The sequence below is a fragment of the Clarias gariepinus genome, chromosome 11 (genome assembly GCF_024256425.1).
Source record: "Clarias gariepinus isolate MV-2021 ecotype Netherlands chromosome 11, CGAR_prim_01v2, whole genome shotgun sequence".
Taxonomy (NCBI): Eukaryota; Metazoa; Chordata; class Actinopteri; order Siluriformes; family Clariidae; genus Clarias; species Clarias gariepinus.
This window is the reverse complement of record NC_071110.1, coordinates 1,763,643-1,783,093: the sequence shown is the minus strand read 5'-3', so window position 1 is coordinate 1,783,093 and position 19,451 is coordinate 1,763,643. Positions and strand designations below refer to the sequence as shown.

Genomic DNA, 19,451 nt, shown 5'->3' with positions numbered 1-19,451 from the left:
TACTACAGTACAGAAGGTTGGCTTTCTGTAATTTAATAAAATAATAAAATATGGGATTTTACACAGAGGACGGTTCTGTCTCACCTCTCTAAGGGCCTGAACGCTCCGGTGCTGAACAGGTTACGGATGGAGCGTGAGGCAGGAAGCTTGGCGTCTCTCGAGTAAAACACCATGCAGAAGTCTTTGGTGATGACGGTAGGCTGGGTGCACTTCTCCATCTGAGGAGAAATCATCAATCATGAACTTTACTTATTCCATTGTCATATAATATGTATGTTAAAATGTACGTTACATGTAAAGTTTATGAAAAATGTCTTTACTGCTGACCCGTGTTGTGAATGTTACTGCAAAAAAAAAAACCCGAATTATATATTTGGGAAATAAAAAAAGGCAAATAAAAAAAAAAATGCAAATTTAGCCATAAATGTACAATCACGTTGCAATGTGCTTATTATTATAATGGCTTTTTTTATTTCTCAGTGTAACGAGAAAAAAACTAAAAATTCAATTTTATGGCTTCTATTCCAGGAAATGAAATGTGTAGTGTGTTGACATAAATAAATAAATAAATAAATAAATAAATGTCACCAGAGTTAATTATAAAATCTTATAATTTTTCTGTTATTGCATCATAAAATATAACAGCCAATCAGGTTGTAATATGCTAATTGCAGGGCTGTGTTCTCAATCATTATCATCAAGTGTGTGTGTGTGTGTGTGTGTGTGTGTGTGCTTTATTAATTGTGTTATTGACTGAGAAATATAACTGACTGAACAGTAAATTTCCCTATTTTTCTTTGTGAAATACTTTAATTTAAATTTTAACTTTAAATACAGCGGTTGTTGTGTTTTTTTAACGAAACTCTGCTACATCGCCCACCGCTAATCACACAGTAGCATTACTGTGTATTATGTTGCTAGCTGACTTTTGTAAATCTACAGTATACCCAGAGTTTGTGTTTTGCTTTTTTTTTTTAAAAAGTGTAACATTTGGCATTTACAGTCGTGTCCCTAAAGATCACAGCTTTCAACTGTACTTGGCGAAAAGCGTGTTTTACCGCGAGGTACGCTGAGAGCGTGATGTAGATTTTCTCTCCGTACGGCGTGACCCGGTTCAGGAGCAGGGAGTTGTGCATGGAGCTGTCCCACGCCACCTCGAACCGATAAAACGTCCTGCAGGCCATCGCACCGGGAAACAAGAACCATTAGAAATTAGCATGTAAGACGATTGTGGTCCTGTAGCGTGAACATATTCCGATTAAAATTTTATATCATAATCAGTTCTGCATTACCATGGGTCTAAGGTCAGCTAAAACACTGAGGAAATGTTGGTGTGCGTAATGAAAATAAAAATGAATTGTCATGCAGTGTTTTCATTGTACACAGAATGTGGATATGATGAAAGTCGCCCCCTAGTGGCTGTTAAATAGGATCTGATATTAACAATTTTTACCAGATTTGGTGACTTTTAGATGCTCTTAAAAACTTTTTAAACTAAATTTTAAGCAGATGCTAACCACCGTCCTGTCTCTACACTGATATTATGAGAATCCATGAAAATAATCTGCAAGTCTAGTGACTTCTTGCTATTGTTAGATCATGTGTTAGCTCTTTTCACTCAACAATAATTGTGTTTATTCAACATTTTAGATATTTGTTGTTTTTGCCAGAGAAATGCAGCTGGTGGATCTACCGCCTGACTCACCAATCAGACGTAGCAACAACAATCACATGACTCCGTTTGACCAATCAGCTGCAAAACTCATAACCGCATGGAGTCACATGACCAGACAAAAAAGGGGGGGGGGGGGGGGGTTGTCTTTAGCAGCAGTAGACAGTAAAGCAAACATGTCGCGGTTATTTTAGCTGTTTTATTTAATGTTGCAATCTTAACATATTTAATTACCAACAAACTAGAAGATAAAAAAAATCTAAGTTTCTTACATTTGTTCTGCTGGACAGTTTATGGTAAACTGAGACTCTTGTACGTGTTTTAATGTTATTTTCTATCTGCTGAGCCATTTGGAGGAAAACTGAATATACAGTTAATCTTACACTGGAAATAGTTTCACTGTTTAAGTATAAATATGATACCTACAGAAGGAATTTATTTTAAAAGCTGTATATTGTGGGAAAAGTGAGATTAGTAAAGTGGTGTTTCTTATTCCTCTTATTTGCTATTTTCTAAAGATATTTAGTGTTATTCATTTCTTTTATTAAATTCATTTCATTTATTTAATTATTTGAAAATGTCGCAATTTGAACATTAATTTATCATTTTGTCTGGCTGCTTACATAATTTCTAAAAAAATAAATCAGTAATCATGATGAAACAGTTACTCATTACTTTTTTACTCTTACTTGAGTAATATTTTGGATGACCACTTTTTACTTCTACTTGAGTAACATTATTTAGAAGTTCAACGTTACTCAAGTTGAGTAAATATTTTGGCTCCTTGACCCACCTCTGTTTAAAATACAGATCTAGCTTATGTACAGTTCAACATCTTTGCTCGGACTGTCTAACCTGCCAGCATCCCAGGAACACAAACACTACAGAAACATGCAGCCTACTCTACTAATTATCAGCGCATGCACAGAGTTACAACACGCCAGTGCAGAGGAAAGGAGAAAATACCTATGATCAATTCCCAGGGAAACACTGCCAGGATGAAGAGCAAGAGAAAAGTTAGACAGACAGATAGTCAGTTAGACAGACAGACAGACAGACAGACAGTCAGTTAGACAGACAGACAGTCAGTTAGACAGACAGACAGACAGACAGAGAGTCAGTTAGACAGACAGTCAGTTAGACAGACAGACAGACAGACAGAGAGTCAGTTAGACAGACAGTCAGTTAGACAGACAGTTAGACAGACAGACAGACAGAGAGTCAGTTAGACAGACAGTTAGACAGACAGACAGACAGAGAGTCAGTTAAACAGACAGTCAGTTAGACAGACAGTTAGACAGACAGACAGACAGACAGAGAGTCAGTTAGACAGACAGTCAGTTAGACAGACAGTTAGACAGACAGACAGACAGAGAGTCAGTTAGACAGACAGTTAGACAGACAGACAGACAGAGAGTCAGTTAGACAGACAGTCAGTTAGACAGACAGTTAGACAGACAGACAGACAGACAGTCAGTTAGACAGACAGACAGACAGAGAGTCAGTTAGACAGACAGTCAGTTAGACAGACAGTTAGACAGACAGACAGACAGAGAGTCAGTTAGACAGACAGTCAGTTAGACAGACAGTCAGACAGAGAGTCAGTTAGACAGACAGACAGACAGAGAGTCAGTTAGACAGACAGACAGTCAGTTAGACAGACAGACAGACAGTTAGTTAGACAGACAGACAGACAGAGAGTCAGTTAGACAGACAGACAGACAGAGAGTCAGTTAGACAGACAGACAGTCAGTTAGACAGACAGACAGACAGTCAGTTAGACAGACAGACAGACAGTCAGTTAGACAGACAGTTAGCCAGACAGAGAGTCAGTTAGAGAGTCAGTTAGACAGACAGTCAGTTAGACAGACAGACAGACAGACAGACAGGGTACACTGGTATGATCAGTTCCATGGATATGTAGGTTACTGTTTATTTCGTTACTCAGATCAGTAATTTAGGGATAAAATTAACATATCCAGGTGAAGAGAGCGTGAAACACAGGGTTAGTGTTGAACGTGTGAGAGGTAAAGTGTTATCACGTCATAAAAGCTAACATTCAATTGGAATGCAAATAATAAACTACCGTTTAAACTACAGGCCTCTATTTATACTGTAGTACCTGTCCTCTAAACTTCAGGTTAAAGATCTTGTTTCTCTTCAGGTCGAAGGACAATGTCATCAATATATACAGTAAAAACTGTAGGGCGTGGCTACGTTTTCAAATTTGCATATCGCTTAAATCTCTGCCAACAAAACTGAATCGTACTATTAAAATGTTATTGAATTTCAGACTTTTATTGATTATATTTATTACTGAATTACTGAAGTTTATTTATTATGGGGATAGCTCTTTTTTTTTAAGTCGGTCTTAAATCAAAATTGAGGTGTGTATGAGTACATTACCATACTGTAGGTCTCAGTGATTACAAATACTCCTGCCCTACAGTACACACCGAGCACGAGGTTAGTTACCTGAAACGCAAGTTTAATGTAAGTCACTGGAGCCGAATTCTACAACCAACATTCCGTGCAAACATGCATCCCAAAGTTCAGCTGAGACTCATATGAAGCGTCTGCAGTCTCACGGGGATAAATCAACTTGGCATCTTTCATAGTTAAGGCTCTTTTAATAGTGTAAACTCTTTTTAAAAGTTTTACAAGTACAAGTAAAGTTACCAGTAGCAACCCTTAAAAGGCCAACATACAGTACAGTACGTATATGTGGTCTACAGCATGGTAGTGGCTGTTACTGTGGCCGGGAGTTTGATCATTAGAATTTGTTGCTGTTTTGTTTGTCTCCATCGTTCTTGTGAATTTAGTGCGTTTCTTCCCCATCAATCAATCAGTGCAGTGGTTTCTAGGGTGCAATTTTTTTTCCTTCCCGATTATATAATTTTTATTATTTTTTATTTTCATTTACTTCTTTTTTACTCCATAGCGAATGCGATTTAAAATGTAGTGAAGTACAATGCTTTAAACAAAACATACTAAGTAAAAGTAAAACTACAGATTTTAAAAACTACTTTAAAAAGTACACGTAAATGTCATTCGTTACTTTCCACCTCTGATAGCCATATGGTGAACGGAAAGGTTAAATTTGTACCTATTTTTTTTATCTCAGTGGGACGGCAAAAGCTTCATATGAGTCTCAGCTGAACTTTGGAATGTATTGTTGCACGGAATGAGGGTTGTGGAATTTGGCCCCGATTACTTACTGTACATTATACCAACGTTTTGTGTGTGTGTGTGTGTGTGTGTGTGTGCAGACCTGTCATCATAAGAAGGTTTGATGTAGCAGGACGAGAGGATGTTGAGGGACAGGATGTTGGGGTCGATGATGGTCTCGTCAGCTTCAGGAGAGTTACGGATCCGACCTAAAATGAACCGTGAAAAAATACTGCTGAGTTTAATACAAGAAGTAAAGATTAAGAGCTTAAGTGATGACATAAACGTAATTTTAGACTTCAGTAACTCAGCATTTCAGAATCTCCCCAAGTGTCAGATTCACATCAATAAACATAGACGCAAATGAATCAAAAAATTATTAAAACAGAGTTGAAGGTGAAAAATGTAACCTTTATAATGATAATGAGGAAAGAAGAAAAGAAGAACAGTGGAAGAAGGAGATAAAGAAGAAAAAAGGAAAAGAAGATGAAAAAGAGCGGAAGAAAGAAATGTAATAAAGGGAGAAAAAGGAATGAATGAAATAAGGAGAAGAAGAAGAACATTAAGAGATGCTGATTAGAGAGGCGGGGCTCACCGATAACTAGCTCCTTCACCTCCTTCCATTTGATGTCCTGTCCTGTCTCATGAGCGATGGTCACTCTGATCCTCCTCTGGATGCCCTGTGGGGGAAAAGAAATATAGTTTTTATTCATTTAAAGCGAAAATAATAAATACAAATAAAAAACAATCAAACCCATGTTTTTTAGAGAATATGAAACAGAATGTGTTCTCACTTTTTCTTTTGGTTTTAGACCTTATTGTGTGTGTGTGTGTGTGTGTGTGTGTGTGTGTGTGTGTGTGTTAAGTGGACCTGGTGCAGCAGGAAGGTTCCGTGGCAGGGCATGCCCACTCTGTGATCCACCACGGCCGGGATGTAACTGAGAGAAAAAGAGAGAAAGAGAGAGAGAGAGGGTGAGTCACTGCACAGTGAGACAGAGAGATGGAGAGACAGAGTGTGATCCAGCTGTGTGTGAGTGTGACACTGACTCGCCGTTCGCCTCCAGCTCACAGATCTCGAAGAACACCATCAGGTCGTATTTACAGTGACACGGACCGGCAGAGGAGCGAGCCATCGCACTCAGCTTAGTCGCTGGGACTGAGAGAAAGAAACACACTGCCTTAATAATCACAGTGACCAGGGGGTGGGGACGGGGGGGACAAAGGGGAAGAAGAGGAAAAACATGATGATGATGAATAAGTGAAAGAAGAAAGGATGTAGGGAATTTAAAAGACGAGGAAAGGGGAAGAAGAAAAACGAAGAGCAAGAAGTGGAATAGAAGAAGAACACGATGTAAAACTTGTAAAGAAGAAGAAAGAATAAAGGTAAACATGAAAGAGAAAGCAGAAGAAAATGTGTGAAAGTGTCTGTGTGTGTATGAGAGAGAGAGAGGGAGAGAGAGGGAAAGTAGAGTGAAGTGTGAGTGCACATATACACACTCACCTAAAGGATTATTAAAAACACCTGTTCAATTTCTCATTAATGCAATTATCTAATCAACCAATCACATGGCAGTTGCTTCAATGCATTTAGGGGTGTGGTCCTGGTCAAGACAATCTCCTGAACTCCAAACCTAATGTCAGAATGGGAAAGAAAGTTGATTTAAGCAATTTTGAGCGTGGCATGGTTGTTGGTGCCAGACGGGCCGGTCTGAGTATTTCACAATCTGCTCAGTTACTTGGCTTTTCACGCACAACCATTTTTAGGGTTTACAAAGAATGGTGTGAAAAGGGAAAACATCCAGTATGCGGCAGTCCTGGGGGTGAAAATGCCTTGTTGATGCTAGAGGTCAGAGGAGAATGGGCCGACTGATTCAAGCTGATAGAAGAGCAACTTTGACTGAAATAACCACTCGGTACAACCGAGGTATGCAGCAAAGCATTTGTGAAGCCACAACACGCACAACCTTGAGGCGGATGGGCTACAACAGCAGAAGACCCCACCGGGTACCACTCATCTCCACTACAAATAGGAAAAAGAGGCTACAATTTGCACAAGCTTACCAAAATTGGACAGTTGAAGTCTGGAAAAATGTTGCCTGGACTGATGAGTCTCGATTTCTGTTGAGACATTCAAATGGTAGAGTCCAAATTTGGCGTAAACAGAATAAGAACATGGATCCATTATGCCTTGTTACCACTGTGCAGGCTGGTGGTGGTGGTGTAATGGTGTGGGGGATGTTTTCTTGGCACACTTTAGGCCCCTTAGTGCCAATTGGGCATCGTTTAAATGCCACGGGCTACCTGAGCATTGTTTCTGACCATGTCCATCCCTTTATGACCACCATGTACCCATCCTCTGATGGCTACCTCCAGCAGGATAATGCTTGTATAATGTCACAAAGCTCCAATCATTTCAAATTGTTTTCTTGAACATGACAATGAGTTCACTGTACTAAAATGGCCCCCACAGTCACCAGATCTCAACCCAATAGAGCATCTTTGGGATGTGGTGGAACGGGAGCTTCGTGCCCTGGATGTGCATCCCACAAATCTCCATCAACTGCAAGATGCTATCCTATCAATATGGGCCAACATTTCTAAAGAATGCTTTCAGCACCTTGTTGAATCAAAGCCACGTAGAATTAAGGCAGTTCTAAAGGTGAAAGGGGTCAAACACCGTATTAGTGTGGTGTTCCTAATAATCCTTTAGGTGAGTGTGTGTGTGTGTGTGTGTGTGTGTGTGGTGTGTGTGTGTGAGACTTGCCTGGTTTGGATAAAGGCATGACACGAGGGAACTGACGTCTTGATGGACGCAAAGGACTGAAAACACACACACACACATTATTGTTCTCAGTGACACCTGGGACAGTGTGATCAGAAGCCTGCGTGAGGGGAGTCAGGAAGCCCCGCCCACACTGACACAGAACATGCGATCTCCATATTACAACACACACACACACACACGATCTAAAAGTGTGCCGATGCTGAGGAGAGAGCGCTGTGCAGATGGCGAGTTCTCACCTGATGAGGTCTTTACACAGCGGAGGGAACGGCTGTTTCTGATAATGTCCGAACACCTCGAACACGATGGGCTGCGACCTAATGTACTCCACGAACGACTTGGTCACGTCCACCGTGATCTGCAGCAAGAACACACGACATGCGTTCATACAAAGATCAGACAAAGATCTAAAACGTTACAGTAATAATAAATCATCACACTGACGTTCTGGACGTGGTAGAACCCCAGCGGAGGCCCTCGGCCCGTGTTCTTCAGCGGCTCTGTGGAGAACGCCTCGTCATGTCGGTGGATGAAGCTGCAAATGGAGAGAGAGATAGAACATGCATTTGTTTATCAGTTCTTTACTGTTGGTATTTCTAATGGCAGGACTTGCTGGGTACTGGACTCCGCCTCCGTCAATCTCCTGCACCCGGTTGTGCTGATGTCTAACAAGTTTGTGTTTTTAAGTTCCAGGTTTCGAGTGTGTCTCTGTCTAATTGCATTTGTTGTGTTCTTTGATCACCTTATGTTCATACTCCTGGCAACCAGAACAATAACATTGATTATCAGTTACACCCCTGTAAACTGGGGACAGGATCATGGGCACCCAAGCCTCGGTAATGCCCTTGAGGACCAAAGGCTAGCCAGTCTCGTCCCAGACACAGAAAGACAATCCAGCACAAAAAGTCAACAATGCTGGCCACAATAGAAGGGCACCAGAACACAGATACCCCATTCCCACCAAAGTGAACCAGGTGCTAGTCCTCGTCTGGTGCTAAGGTCGGTTCAGACCCAGTTTAATCGCGAACCTCCTAAAAACTGGCTTTGTTGGGCTAGACAGTCACGTCATTATGTCATTGTGTACGTCATTACGTCATCGTGGACGTCTATGTATGTCTCGACTTCCCCTAGTGGCCAGCCCAGTGGCAGTTCTCCTGGCTTTGTCATTACTAGAAAGCATCTGAGCTGCCCATTTTTTAAAAAAGATGGCAGTGAGAAACTTTTAGTTGCTTGTGGTATTTCATCCTCCCAGCCCCTGACGTACAGTAAACAGTTCATTGTTCTGGCCTAGAAAAGTCTTGGTGTCACCATGGGACCAGTTTTTCTGTCAGGGGGCCGGTGCTTTTGCTGACTGAAAACAAAGAACTGATTGAAAATTGGGCACCAGCTAGCTCCAGAACGGCCTTGATGGAAAGGAGTACCAGTGTCCCACATCCCACTTCACAAGTGGCCCAGCAGGCAAAGAGCTCAAGGCCCCTGACACGGCCTCCAAACTCCCAGGGGGATTCACTATAAACAAGTCCGATCCAGGGAGGCTCCAGCCCAGAACCCTGAGCACCTGAAGGATCTGAGGCACCATGTCCTACTGCCAGACGCCACAGCAACCCCCAAGAGACCCCGAGGAGCCACACCCGAGGTGCCAGAGCCACAAGGGGGAAACTTACGCAATACTGGGCTTAACGTTTTATGCTGCAATGTTATGGCTGATCGGTCACAGTTAATGTTTTGGCGGACCTGATGTTTATTTGTCAAACAGTTTTTATTAAAGGGTCTTGAACTGAACTAAAATTTCCAGCCCTGTAACTATGTAACTAAAGCACTCAGATTATTATAATTTGAGTCTTCGTTTTTATTTAAATTAAATGGTAGAGTTTGTCACATAGCGTTACATTAAATTTTGTTATTGAGGATTCGTCCTATAGGACAGTATATGTCCTATAAACATGTCCTATACTATAACAAAAATACTGATTCTGTAACTATCCTGAATCTGTTATCGTCCTTGTATTCCACGGTCATGATGACAGACTGTAATTTCTATCAGTTTCAGTCACGCTGACATTTACTATAAACAGTCTTTCCCTAACCGATCTCTTTAAGCTAATACGTTAAAGTTTCACAGCACTGACACTGGAGACTCCTTCCATATATGTTACAGAACTAAGCCTTGCCATTTCAGCAAATACAAATGTTTTTACTACAGTATATATCATGGACTCACTTGAACTGGCAGAAGATGTCGGCGTACTCGGCGGAGATGCTGGACGCCTGCAGGACGGTGACCCTGAAGGTGAAGCTGCTTCCAATCTTTAGGTGTGAAAGTGTTTGTTCCTGTGCAGCGTCCCCTACACCCTCCACACCTTCCTTCTGAGGACTGCCTGGAACATCTGGAGTGACTGAGGAGAAGAAACACCACAATCAGCAGGCAGGTCGGGATCACAGTGAAGATTACTCATACTGAAATACTGAAAAGCTCCACTCGGGTGTAACTACAGACCAAAGAGCAATTCGGAGCTACATGAGAGTTATACAGTACGTCCAATCTCAGACGCTCAGAGTGATAAACTGGTAGTCGTTATTTATGTCTTTCCTTATTTATTAACTACATTGTTAATAAACACTGTTAATGTTTCCTTTAACTCCTTTACCCTAACATCACATCACGTCTCACGTACTTGTGCAGGTGTTGTTGTTGACCTCGTCAGCTGAGAGGCTGGTTTCAGCGTTTTGTCCTTCACCCTCTACGATACGCAGTTCCTCCTGAGACGTGTTCGAGTGTGACATTCCCCCTGAACACGACTCCGTCTGAAACTGAACATAGGCATAGCAGTGCAGTGTCACTACCGTTCAGTAGTCGTGGCTAAAATATTAAAAGCACGATATCGAGAAACCAAAGCGCAGCAGACCTTCTCGAACTGCTGATCCTCAAACGAGATCTTAGCCGTTCCTGACTGTCTGACGCCCGAGCCGTAATCTGGAGCTTCTTCATCAGCTGTTAGGAGAAAGAATGAGCTACTGAATGAGCCTTCTAGATCTGTTACTTTTATTGGAACGAATATTTAAGGGTGAAATCAGGATGGGGAGGTCTTGTCTGGTGTATCTAAGCTGGTTTGTAAAATTTTAGGAAAGGGACGATCCTGTTTGGTGTTCTTGGTTAATTCAGGGGTAAACCAGAATCTATGTAAGGTGATCAGTAGAAAGGAGGGAGTGGTCACATTTATTAGGGTGAGTCATAATGTTGGGCCTATTTAAGATGATTTGTAAATTTTTGGGAGTGGCCAGTTCTGTTTGAGATAATCTGTTGATTGAGAGGCGTGGCCCACCTATAAAGGCAAATCAGAGGTGCCAATGTCTAATTAAGCTGATTTGTATATTGGGGGAGTGACCACACCCATTAAGGTAAATTGTTTCCTGTGGCAAATGTAGAAACGATGTGATGGTACCTGAGACGGCCTGCACTGCGACCCGGAGGAACCCCTTCACCTCGCCTTTCTCGCTCACGATCGCCACGCGGTGCACCAGAGGCACGGGGTACAGCAGGTTGCTCAGGTACACAAACGCTCTGTGGTGGACGAGAGGACGAGAGGCAGAGAAGATCAGTTAAAAAAGGAAAAAAAACGAAAGTGGGAGGAGAAGAAAAATGGTCATTTTTATTTCAGAATGTTGATGCAGCCACACCGCCACTGCACACAACAACACAACACTGACACACACACACACACACACACACAAAAGCAACCAAACAGGAAGCTGCTCTGGCAAAAAAAAAAAAAAAAAAAAAAACAACAATGTGTCTGCTGCTCATCTCTTAAAACCCAGTGACCCCCCCACCGCTCTCATGGAAAAACAGCAGAGGAGAGTCAATATCAGGGCTAATGTTGCGGATGTTTCCTTTATAACACTTCATAACACATGCATAAACACTGAATAACACATTTATAATCCAAGAGTCAGACCTACAGGAGGCTTCGAACCTGCTTTAAAACTGTCTAAAATAGCTGCACAAATGGGAAGATACTGTTCCTGCGTTCCCAGGACCCTGTGTTCCATAACTCACCTTACACATTAACGCTCGCTATAGCTATTTAACAGTGTATTAAATACACCATTGAATTATGAGGAGGAATTATGAGGAAGCGCATTCGAGTTAAACCTCGCTCCAAGACATTTCCACATGTTTGGGCCATTAAAGGAGTTCCTGGGAGGCCGGCGTTTTATATGTAAAGCAGGCAGTACAATCATGAGTAAACGTTCTACCTTGATGGTGTCCACACCAGCACCAGTGAAACACTGGGATAAGTGCATTAGTGTATCAGGGGATTATATCGAGAAATAAAGGGAGTTTTTACTCCCATAACTTTGTTCTGTTAGTCTGTACAATCAAAAGTCCCGGTTTGACTTGAACGACTGCTTTGAAGTTAGCAGAGTAGAAGCTAACAAAATGTATTCAAATAAATGTAATAAAATGTAACAAAATGTATTCAAATAAAAGTCTTGTAATGTTAAACTTATTATTAAGCAAAAAATTACTATAATATAAAATATACTGTAAATATGATTATATGACAAATATGACTTTTAATGTAAATTATATAAAATTATGGCTTTTAAAGAATTGAAACAAATTTAAGGGGTAGTAAAACAGATTTTTATTTAAAGGATCTATGATAGTATAACGTAAATTTGCTTTTTTTTTACTCTTGGTATATAGATTTATCTATCTTTCTCTCTCTCTCTCTCTCTCTCTCTCTCGCTCGCTCGCTAAAGAAATATATTTAATGGTAAATTTTAAATGGAATTACACATATGCATACTTTTTTATCTAGAAATGCTATCAATCAATGTTTATGCATGTCTTATGAAGGCATATCTCGACTGAAGGTTGCATTCACGTTACTAACGTCCTCATTTCATAATTAGTTTGCTTTATGATTTAGAAAGTGTTTGTCATCAATTCTGCTTGCTTAATTTAAATGGGTTTTAAGGCAGTCTCTGATTGGCTGAGGGCGTGGCAGGAGGGGTGTCGAAGGGGAGGAGCTTACGACAAGATTGGTGAGGCGCAAAAAATTGAAAGCATGCTCAGATATAAGAACAAAAAAATAAGTGATCCAAAATAAATCTCAAATTTGGCTCTGGTGGATCAGATGCAAACGGGAAAAGAAATCTGAAACCCGAACGAAAGTTTCGAAGAAATCAAAGCGACATAAAACGAACAGGTGAAATCAGAAGTGAAATTAAATTCAACACACATCACAGCTCTGTGGGTGTTTAATGTGTGCAAGTGAATAAGGATGTGGAAAGCCAATCGAATAAAAAAAAAATGTAAAAAAAGATTTAAATGTTGAGATAAAAATTTGGAGCTCTGGCATGCCTGGGCGAGAGCGCTGCAGTCGAGACCAGCTCTTTCATCATGACCGTCATCAGATGACCGAAATTAAACAGATGTGTCCTGATGTCGATGCCACAGAAAGAAATGATAAATAAAACATAAAGTGGACTTTCTGTGGATGGAGGTCTGCATGCTGTTGGTTAGAAAATAATCATTTGAACTAGAGTGCGGTGTGAAATGTTCATCTGATTCCTTCTGGTTTGTTTTTCTGGAGCTTTTCATATTGATGTTTATATTTATCAATCCTGCGGATGTCTCGTCTATTTAATCGAAGTAGTTGATGGTTTAAATAAATAAGGGGAAATTACTTTGTCAGTAGATGTTGAATTACTTTAAATACAGTTTTTCCTTCATTTAAAGAAAAAAAAACTGTATTAATGTGTTTATTCACTTTGTTTTGGTTTTGTATTAAACCTGCTTTGATGTGACTAATATAATAAAGTGTGTAAAAATCAGAACGGGGCAAAATTATTATGATGTCACTGTGGATACTGAAATGAAATCCACTTTAATAAATTCTCGATGTCTCGTTTACTGTATGACGTCATGGTATTTCTATTGATTTCCCTTTGAGGTATTTACTGTTAATTCTTTGATATTTATCATTGTATAAAGATTTATATCTACAGTGGACATAAAAAGTATTGTTATAAAATGATATTTTTAAGTATTGTTATATTAAAATGATAATTACAGAACTTTGTGCACCTTTATTGTGACCTTGGACCTGATCAACTAAAAACAAACAAGTGTGACCCAATTCAAGATGAAGTGTATTTCCAGGACATTATTTCCAGTTTATTTCATTAGAAACAGGCTTCAACATTTTTTAACATAAAAAAATATTGCTTATCATTTTACAGGTGTATGGGGTAAATACACCTCACTGCCATAATTTTAATTGTCTCTAATCAGCCCCAAACAAAGTTCGGCTGTTCTAGCAGGCTTTTCCTACTACATTTTCTTAGTCACATCTTACAGTAAAAAGCCCCAGTCCACAGAGAGCTTCTAAAGCATGAGAGAGATCAGTCGAGAGAAATTTCCAAGGCATTAAATATACCATGGAACACAGTGAAGTCAACTCATATGGCGCATCACCAAAAACTGGACGTCCCTCCAAATTTGACTGCCGAGAAAAAAAACTGGCGAGAAGAAAATGACGAGAAGAAAACAGGTCAGGGAGGCTGTTAAGAGGCCTCCAGCAATATTAAAGGAGCTGCTGGAATTCCTGGCATCATGTCACATGGCGGTGTAGTAAATGCGTTGACGACCTCCCGTATTCTTCATATGGCTGGACTATGGTGTCAAGTGAGGAAAAACATCCAAGCACGGCTAAACACATTTGATGTCTCCAAAAAGCATGTGGGAAAACGTGTTATGATCTGATGAAACCAAAGTTGAACTGTTTGGCTATTATTCCAAAACGTATGTCTGGTGCAAGAACCACACTGCACATCACCAAAAGATTAAAACATACCCATAGTGAAACATGGTGGTGGCAGCATCGTGTTTTGGGGCGGTCTTTCTTCCACTCAAAGTTTAAGGGTGTGCATGTTTATGCAACTAATTTATTTCAGCTACTAAAAAAAAATTATTATTATTTATCTTGGTCTTAACATCACAAAGACTTGCAATTTTAACAGGGATGTGTAGACTTTTTATATCCACTGTATAATCAATTAGCACGAGACCAGTTTTTGGCATCAGAAAGGCTTTTGGACAATTTAAGTTTAAGTTTATGTGAAATTTAATATAATTGATCTAAACACACTAGAGGGTTGGATTTACTGACCAGGCAGTTGCTAAGGATAAATGAAAGCTGGAAATTCATCACACTTGACCTGATTAGCATTGTTTGTCCTGTGACCTGACCGTTTATGATTGTCATAAAAGTAAACATCCCTTTAGTACACACCTGTAGTCCCAACCAGATGGGGTAAAAAAAAAAAAAAACAGCCTCTGCTATTCATATCTGTATTGAGAACACATTACCTGTTTTTCCTGATAATGTATTCAATTTTGTTTACGTCCCACGTGTGTGTGTGTGTGTGTGTGTGTGTGTGTGTGTGTGTGTGTGTGTGTGTGTGTGAAAGAGCTGGTTTCCTCTGGCAGCAAAGCCCCTGAAGCCTCACCAACCTTCCCACTAAACTGAACAGAGGCCAGCGGTCGTAAAAGGGGTCCTGGCCTCGGCACAGACGGCCGTCCTCCACACTGATCTCATCTTCCAGGTCCTCCAACTCCTCCTCCTCCTCCTTCCCATAATGCCGCTCATCTGCGAGCTCGGTCACATCAGAGTCGGGCTCGGAGAGAGTGGGGGAGGGGGAGGGGTCTCTCATGCGCTCTCTCATGCACGTGTTCAGAATGGGAGTACTGGTGCAGCCAGAGACATGGGAACTGGGTTAGTAGACGCTTTCTCTCTCTCTCTCACACACACACACATCTGCATTTAGGCCCTGATTTACTGAGACCTCAAACAGCAAGTAATCTGGTTTTCTAATGAGGAACATTTGTACGGGCAGCGTGTATACGCTGATCAGCCATAACATTCCAGTCTGGGGGTGGGGTTTATTAAGCAGCAAAACAACAGTCAAGTCAATTATTAAAGTCTATGTATTGGAGGCAGAGAAAATGGGCAAGGGTAAGGATCTGAGTGATTGTAGCAAGGACTAACTTGTGATGTCTAGCTGACAGTGTCTCCATTACAGCAGGTCTTGGGGTGTTCCTGGTCTGTAGTGGTCGGAACACACCACAAGTGCTCCTGTGAGCCAACAGGGTTGTGGGCTTCCAGGAGTAACTAATAGGAGGGGGGAGCTAATTGGTTAAGGTGTTGGACCATGGTTCGGAAGGTACCAGGTTTAAACCGTAACACCACCAGCGCCATAAACTGCTGAAAACGGTAATGCTGGTGGAAAGGAGTCAGAACACACAGTGCATCACGATTTGTTGTTTATTGAGTTATGTGGTGCAGAGCGCTCAGGGTGCCCATGCTGGCATGCCGTGTCCTCCACAATGGAAGAATAAATCACAGAATCTTTTACATCCTATGGACGACTGGGGAGTGAGGTGGTAGCCGTTCGTAGCTTTTCATTCCTGGTGATTTATCCCCCAGTCAAGACCTTGTGACACAATCAGATCACTCCTTCAGCCACTGCATGCAATCTTGGGATAACTCTGTACGATCAACTGTCATTTTTCCCCACACATTGCTAACCTTACTCGCTCCAGTCGATTTCTTCTTTACAACATCAGAAGAATTCGCCCATTTCTACTGAGGCTACTCAGGTGCTTGTTCAGTCCCTTGTTATGTCAAGACTGGACTACTGCAACTCAATCCTGGCAGATCTGCCTCTCACGTCTCATTTTCAACATTCCCAAGTTCTCACCACCCCACTTTTCCGCTCTCTTCACTGGCTTCCTGTAGCTGCCCACACCAAATTCAAAACCCTGATGCTTGCCTACAAATCCAAAAATGGCCCAGCATCCACTTATCTCTCAGCTCTTTTCACACCAAGCACTTTACCACTTTCCCTCTGATCCTCCAGCACTGCTCAGCTGGTCCCACCATCTTTTAGGGATGAAGGAAGATGTGCATCTAGACTGTTTTCTGTTCTGGCACCTAAATGGTGGAATGAACTTCTAGAAGTCCTCAAAGCTGAGTCTCTGGCAATCTTTAAACAACAACTTAAGACATATCTGTTCCCTTTTAAAGGCTACACTTGATGCTGTGTGAAAATGCTATGGGAAACATCTTGTCATGTTGCCGGTTGTGAAGCATGTGTGTATTAAACACGCCAAATTTTTGGCTTTTATAACCTCGGTGGGTGACGTCATCTGATAAGACGCACCTGCAGGTTATAAATAGGAGTGAACCGGAAACATTCTTTAGATTCTTGTCTTCACCTAGTTGTAAGCGTGTTGTGTCTAACCAGCAAAATAAGTGTTTAACTCACTGATAATGGCAGAGTTTTAAACAAGATGTCCCTCCGTGTGTATAATCCATATCGGAGGGCGATCTCTACACTTTACTGCTTTGATTGAAAAGCTTCGAGTCGCCGCGCATTCCTGGGGCCTAAACTCGTGCATCCGGCAGAGCAGTGAGAGACGGATTTAAAAACTCCTTTCTTTATCCGTTCTCATCAGATCGGGAAATTCCTCTTGTCCGCTCTCAAGCGCACCCTGGCGCTTCTTGTGAATGGGCAAGGATAAACATCCTCTCTTGCTTCCGCGGAGATGGTAATAGCCTCTAAGCACTCAAAAAATAAATAAATTAAAATAAATAAATAAAAACATAGACGGCAGGTTTTGTCGGGTGGCCGGGGGGCGGAGCCTCAAAGACGCTCTCTCCCCGGCCATCAACTTATTTATTTATTTAAATATAGTTGAGGTAGAAGCGCGGGGTTATATGATGACACCCAGATAGAAGAGACGCTTCCAGGCTATCTCTCTTCTGGGACATCATCCTTCCTGAAAAGCTATTAATTGCTTTCAAGCTGTGTAGACTTTTTATCTTCCCTGGAGGCAAAAGCTTTTCAGGCAGCAGGGAGACTTGAGTACTGGCGGGGCTCTTCAAGGTAGGGCGTATTGGACTTACGCCGGGCCACAGACTTGTCTCTTCGTGCAACAAAGCAGACGGCTCGTGCTATCGGCACACTAGGAGAGTGTTTTTGAGCTGGGCACCCCCTCGCAAGATTGGGGTGCTTCACGCAATCCGCCTCAAAAGAGGTCAAACTGGCATATTGTCTTCACAGAGAAGCCCTGAGGTTCATGTGCCCAGGACCGTGGGGGGTGGCCCCCCAATGGGGAGAGGCACGCAGAATTCCTTTCAAAGAATAAAGTGTTCTCCCTGGCACCCCCAGGAGGTTGGTGTTCTTGCTTCGCCACCACTGGTGTTTCGGGCAACTCCAGTCTCCAATAAAATGTTAGTTCTTCGGGGTTTTTTTTCCTGCCATGTTTCAGGATGCCAAACATCTAACATCCCCCCCGTTTAACCAAGCCGCCGAGACTTTTGCCACAACACAGAAGTTTCCTGAGGTTCGCTTTCGGGGGCGAAGCTTACCAGTATCGGGTCCTTCCATTTGCTCTAGCTCTCTCACCCGCACATACACAAAATACATGGATGTAGTTCTGGCTCTTAAGACTCCAGAGCATCCGTATTTGAATTACATGACTGGCTGGCCCAGTCTCAGTAGCTAGCGCTTCGACATCAGCATGTCATCCTAGCTAATCTTTGTTTCTTAGGATTAAGATCCAATGCCATGAAAGCATGCTCTTTCCTGTTTAGAGGACAACATTTTTGGGTGTCACATGGAATTTAAGCGTAAGTGGGCACAGCTGTCTCCCGCTCGTGTCGAATCCATTCTCAACACCTTCAAGGAAATCAAGCTAGACCAGAAAGTGACCATCACTTTTAGAGATCTTAGCTCTCATGGCAGCTGTATCCACGGTGACACCTTTGGGCCTTCTGCACATGAGAGCATTTCAGTTGTGGCTAAGAAACAGGGGATTTAACTCTAGGGCCAATCCCCAATAAGGGCTACGCGCCAGGTGCTTCGTACCCTTCCTATGTGGTTCAGACCCCGGTTTCTGACTCTGGGTCCCACTCTAAGTTCGTCTTGTCGTCGCAGATGCTAACGACAGACGCTTCCCTCATGGGCTGGGGTGCGGTCTTAGATGACCATCCAGCCCAAGGGAGCTGTCCTCTTTACTACTCTCTGACTTCCAGCCCCTGCGTCTGGACGCCTTGGCGGTCCCTGAACAGGACCAACTAGGTCGAGCTGGTTTTCCAGCCAGCGTAATTAAGACTATTCTAAGTGCTAGGGCTGCCTCCCCTAGAAGAGCTTATGCCCTCAAATGGAATGTATTTGAAAGTTGGTGCATGACGAAGCAGGTAGACCACTGCCGAATCTTTTCAGTGCTAGAGTTTCTGCAGGAAAAATTTGTCCTCTGGCTTGTGCCCCCTTGTTGAACCACTAGAGTCAGCGCCTCAGGTTTCTGCATTAAACCTGCACCGCATTAGCCAGTGGCGTAAGTCAGAGCAGCTTTTACATGTTTTGAAGCCGCAATCTGCGTGAGAGATGCTATTGCCCTTTCCTATGAGGCGCGTGGGCTCACTTCGCCTCTAGGAATCAGGGCTCATTCAACCAAGGGGATCGCCTCATCTATTGCACTAGCAAAAGGTATTCCCCTGCAGCAAGTGTGTGATGCGGAGGGTTGGTCCTCTCTGCACACATTTGCCAACATGCACCCTATTGTTTTTAAAGCCTTCTGTCCTCCGCCTTTACAGCTTCGGAGCAGGAAAGACTTCACTTACTGTGTCCAGTACGTGCTCTCCAGATTTACGTCCACCACATCAGCTAGTGGCGTAAGTCAGAGCAGCTTTTACATGGTCTGGGGCCGCAACGGGGGGTGGCCCTCACTACACTGTGCTATTGCCCCCTCCT

The 19,451-nt window shown here is 42.2% G+C and overlaps 1 protein-coding gene across 9 annotated transcripts in view; it reads right to left on the bottom strand.

Annotated features, from left to right (window-relative positions):
* The window catches only part of kif1ab (kinesin family member 1Ab), a 55,644-nt gene that overhangs the window by 10,713 nt on the left and 25,480 nt on the right, over positions 1-19,451 (bottom strand). For 3 of the 9 annotated variants that reach the window (XM_053507785.1, XM_053507784.1, XM_053507786.1), the window contains 15 exons: positions 15,148-15,381; positions 11,066-11,184; positions 10,529-10,614; positions 10,298-10,433; positions 9,844-10,018; positions 8,067-8,157; positions 7,862-7,980; positions 7,605-7,660; positions 5,888-5,996; positions 5,712-5,778; positions 5,436-5,520; positions 4,944-5,049; positions 2,639-2,662; positions 1,059-1,173; positions 85-218 (listed from right to left, as the gene is read on the bottom strand). In XM_053507785.1, coding sequence (XP_053363760.1) covers positions 85-218; positions 1,059-1,173; positions 2,639-2,662; positions 4,944-5,049; positions 5,436-5,520; positions 5,712-5,778; positions 5,888-5,996; positions 7,605-7,660; positions 7,862-7,980; positions 8,067-8,157; positions 9,844-10,018; positions 10,298-10,433; positions 10,529-10,614; positions 11,066-11,184; positions 15,148-15,381 — 1,656 coding nt within the window. The remainder of the gene's footprint in view (positions 1-84; positions 219-1,058; positions 1,174-2,638; positions 2,663-4,943; positions 5,050-5,435; positions 5,521-5,711; positions 5,779-5,887; positions 5,997-7,604; positions 7,661-7,861; positions 7,981-8,066; positions 8,158-9,843; positions 10,019-10,297; positions 10,434-10,528; positions 10,615-11,065; positions 11,185-15,147; positions 15,382-19,451) is intronic. The other 6 variants (XM_053507790.1, XM_053507791.1, XM_053507787.1 and 3 more) reach the window with 3 other exon arrangements.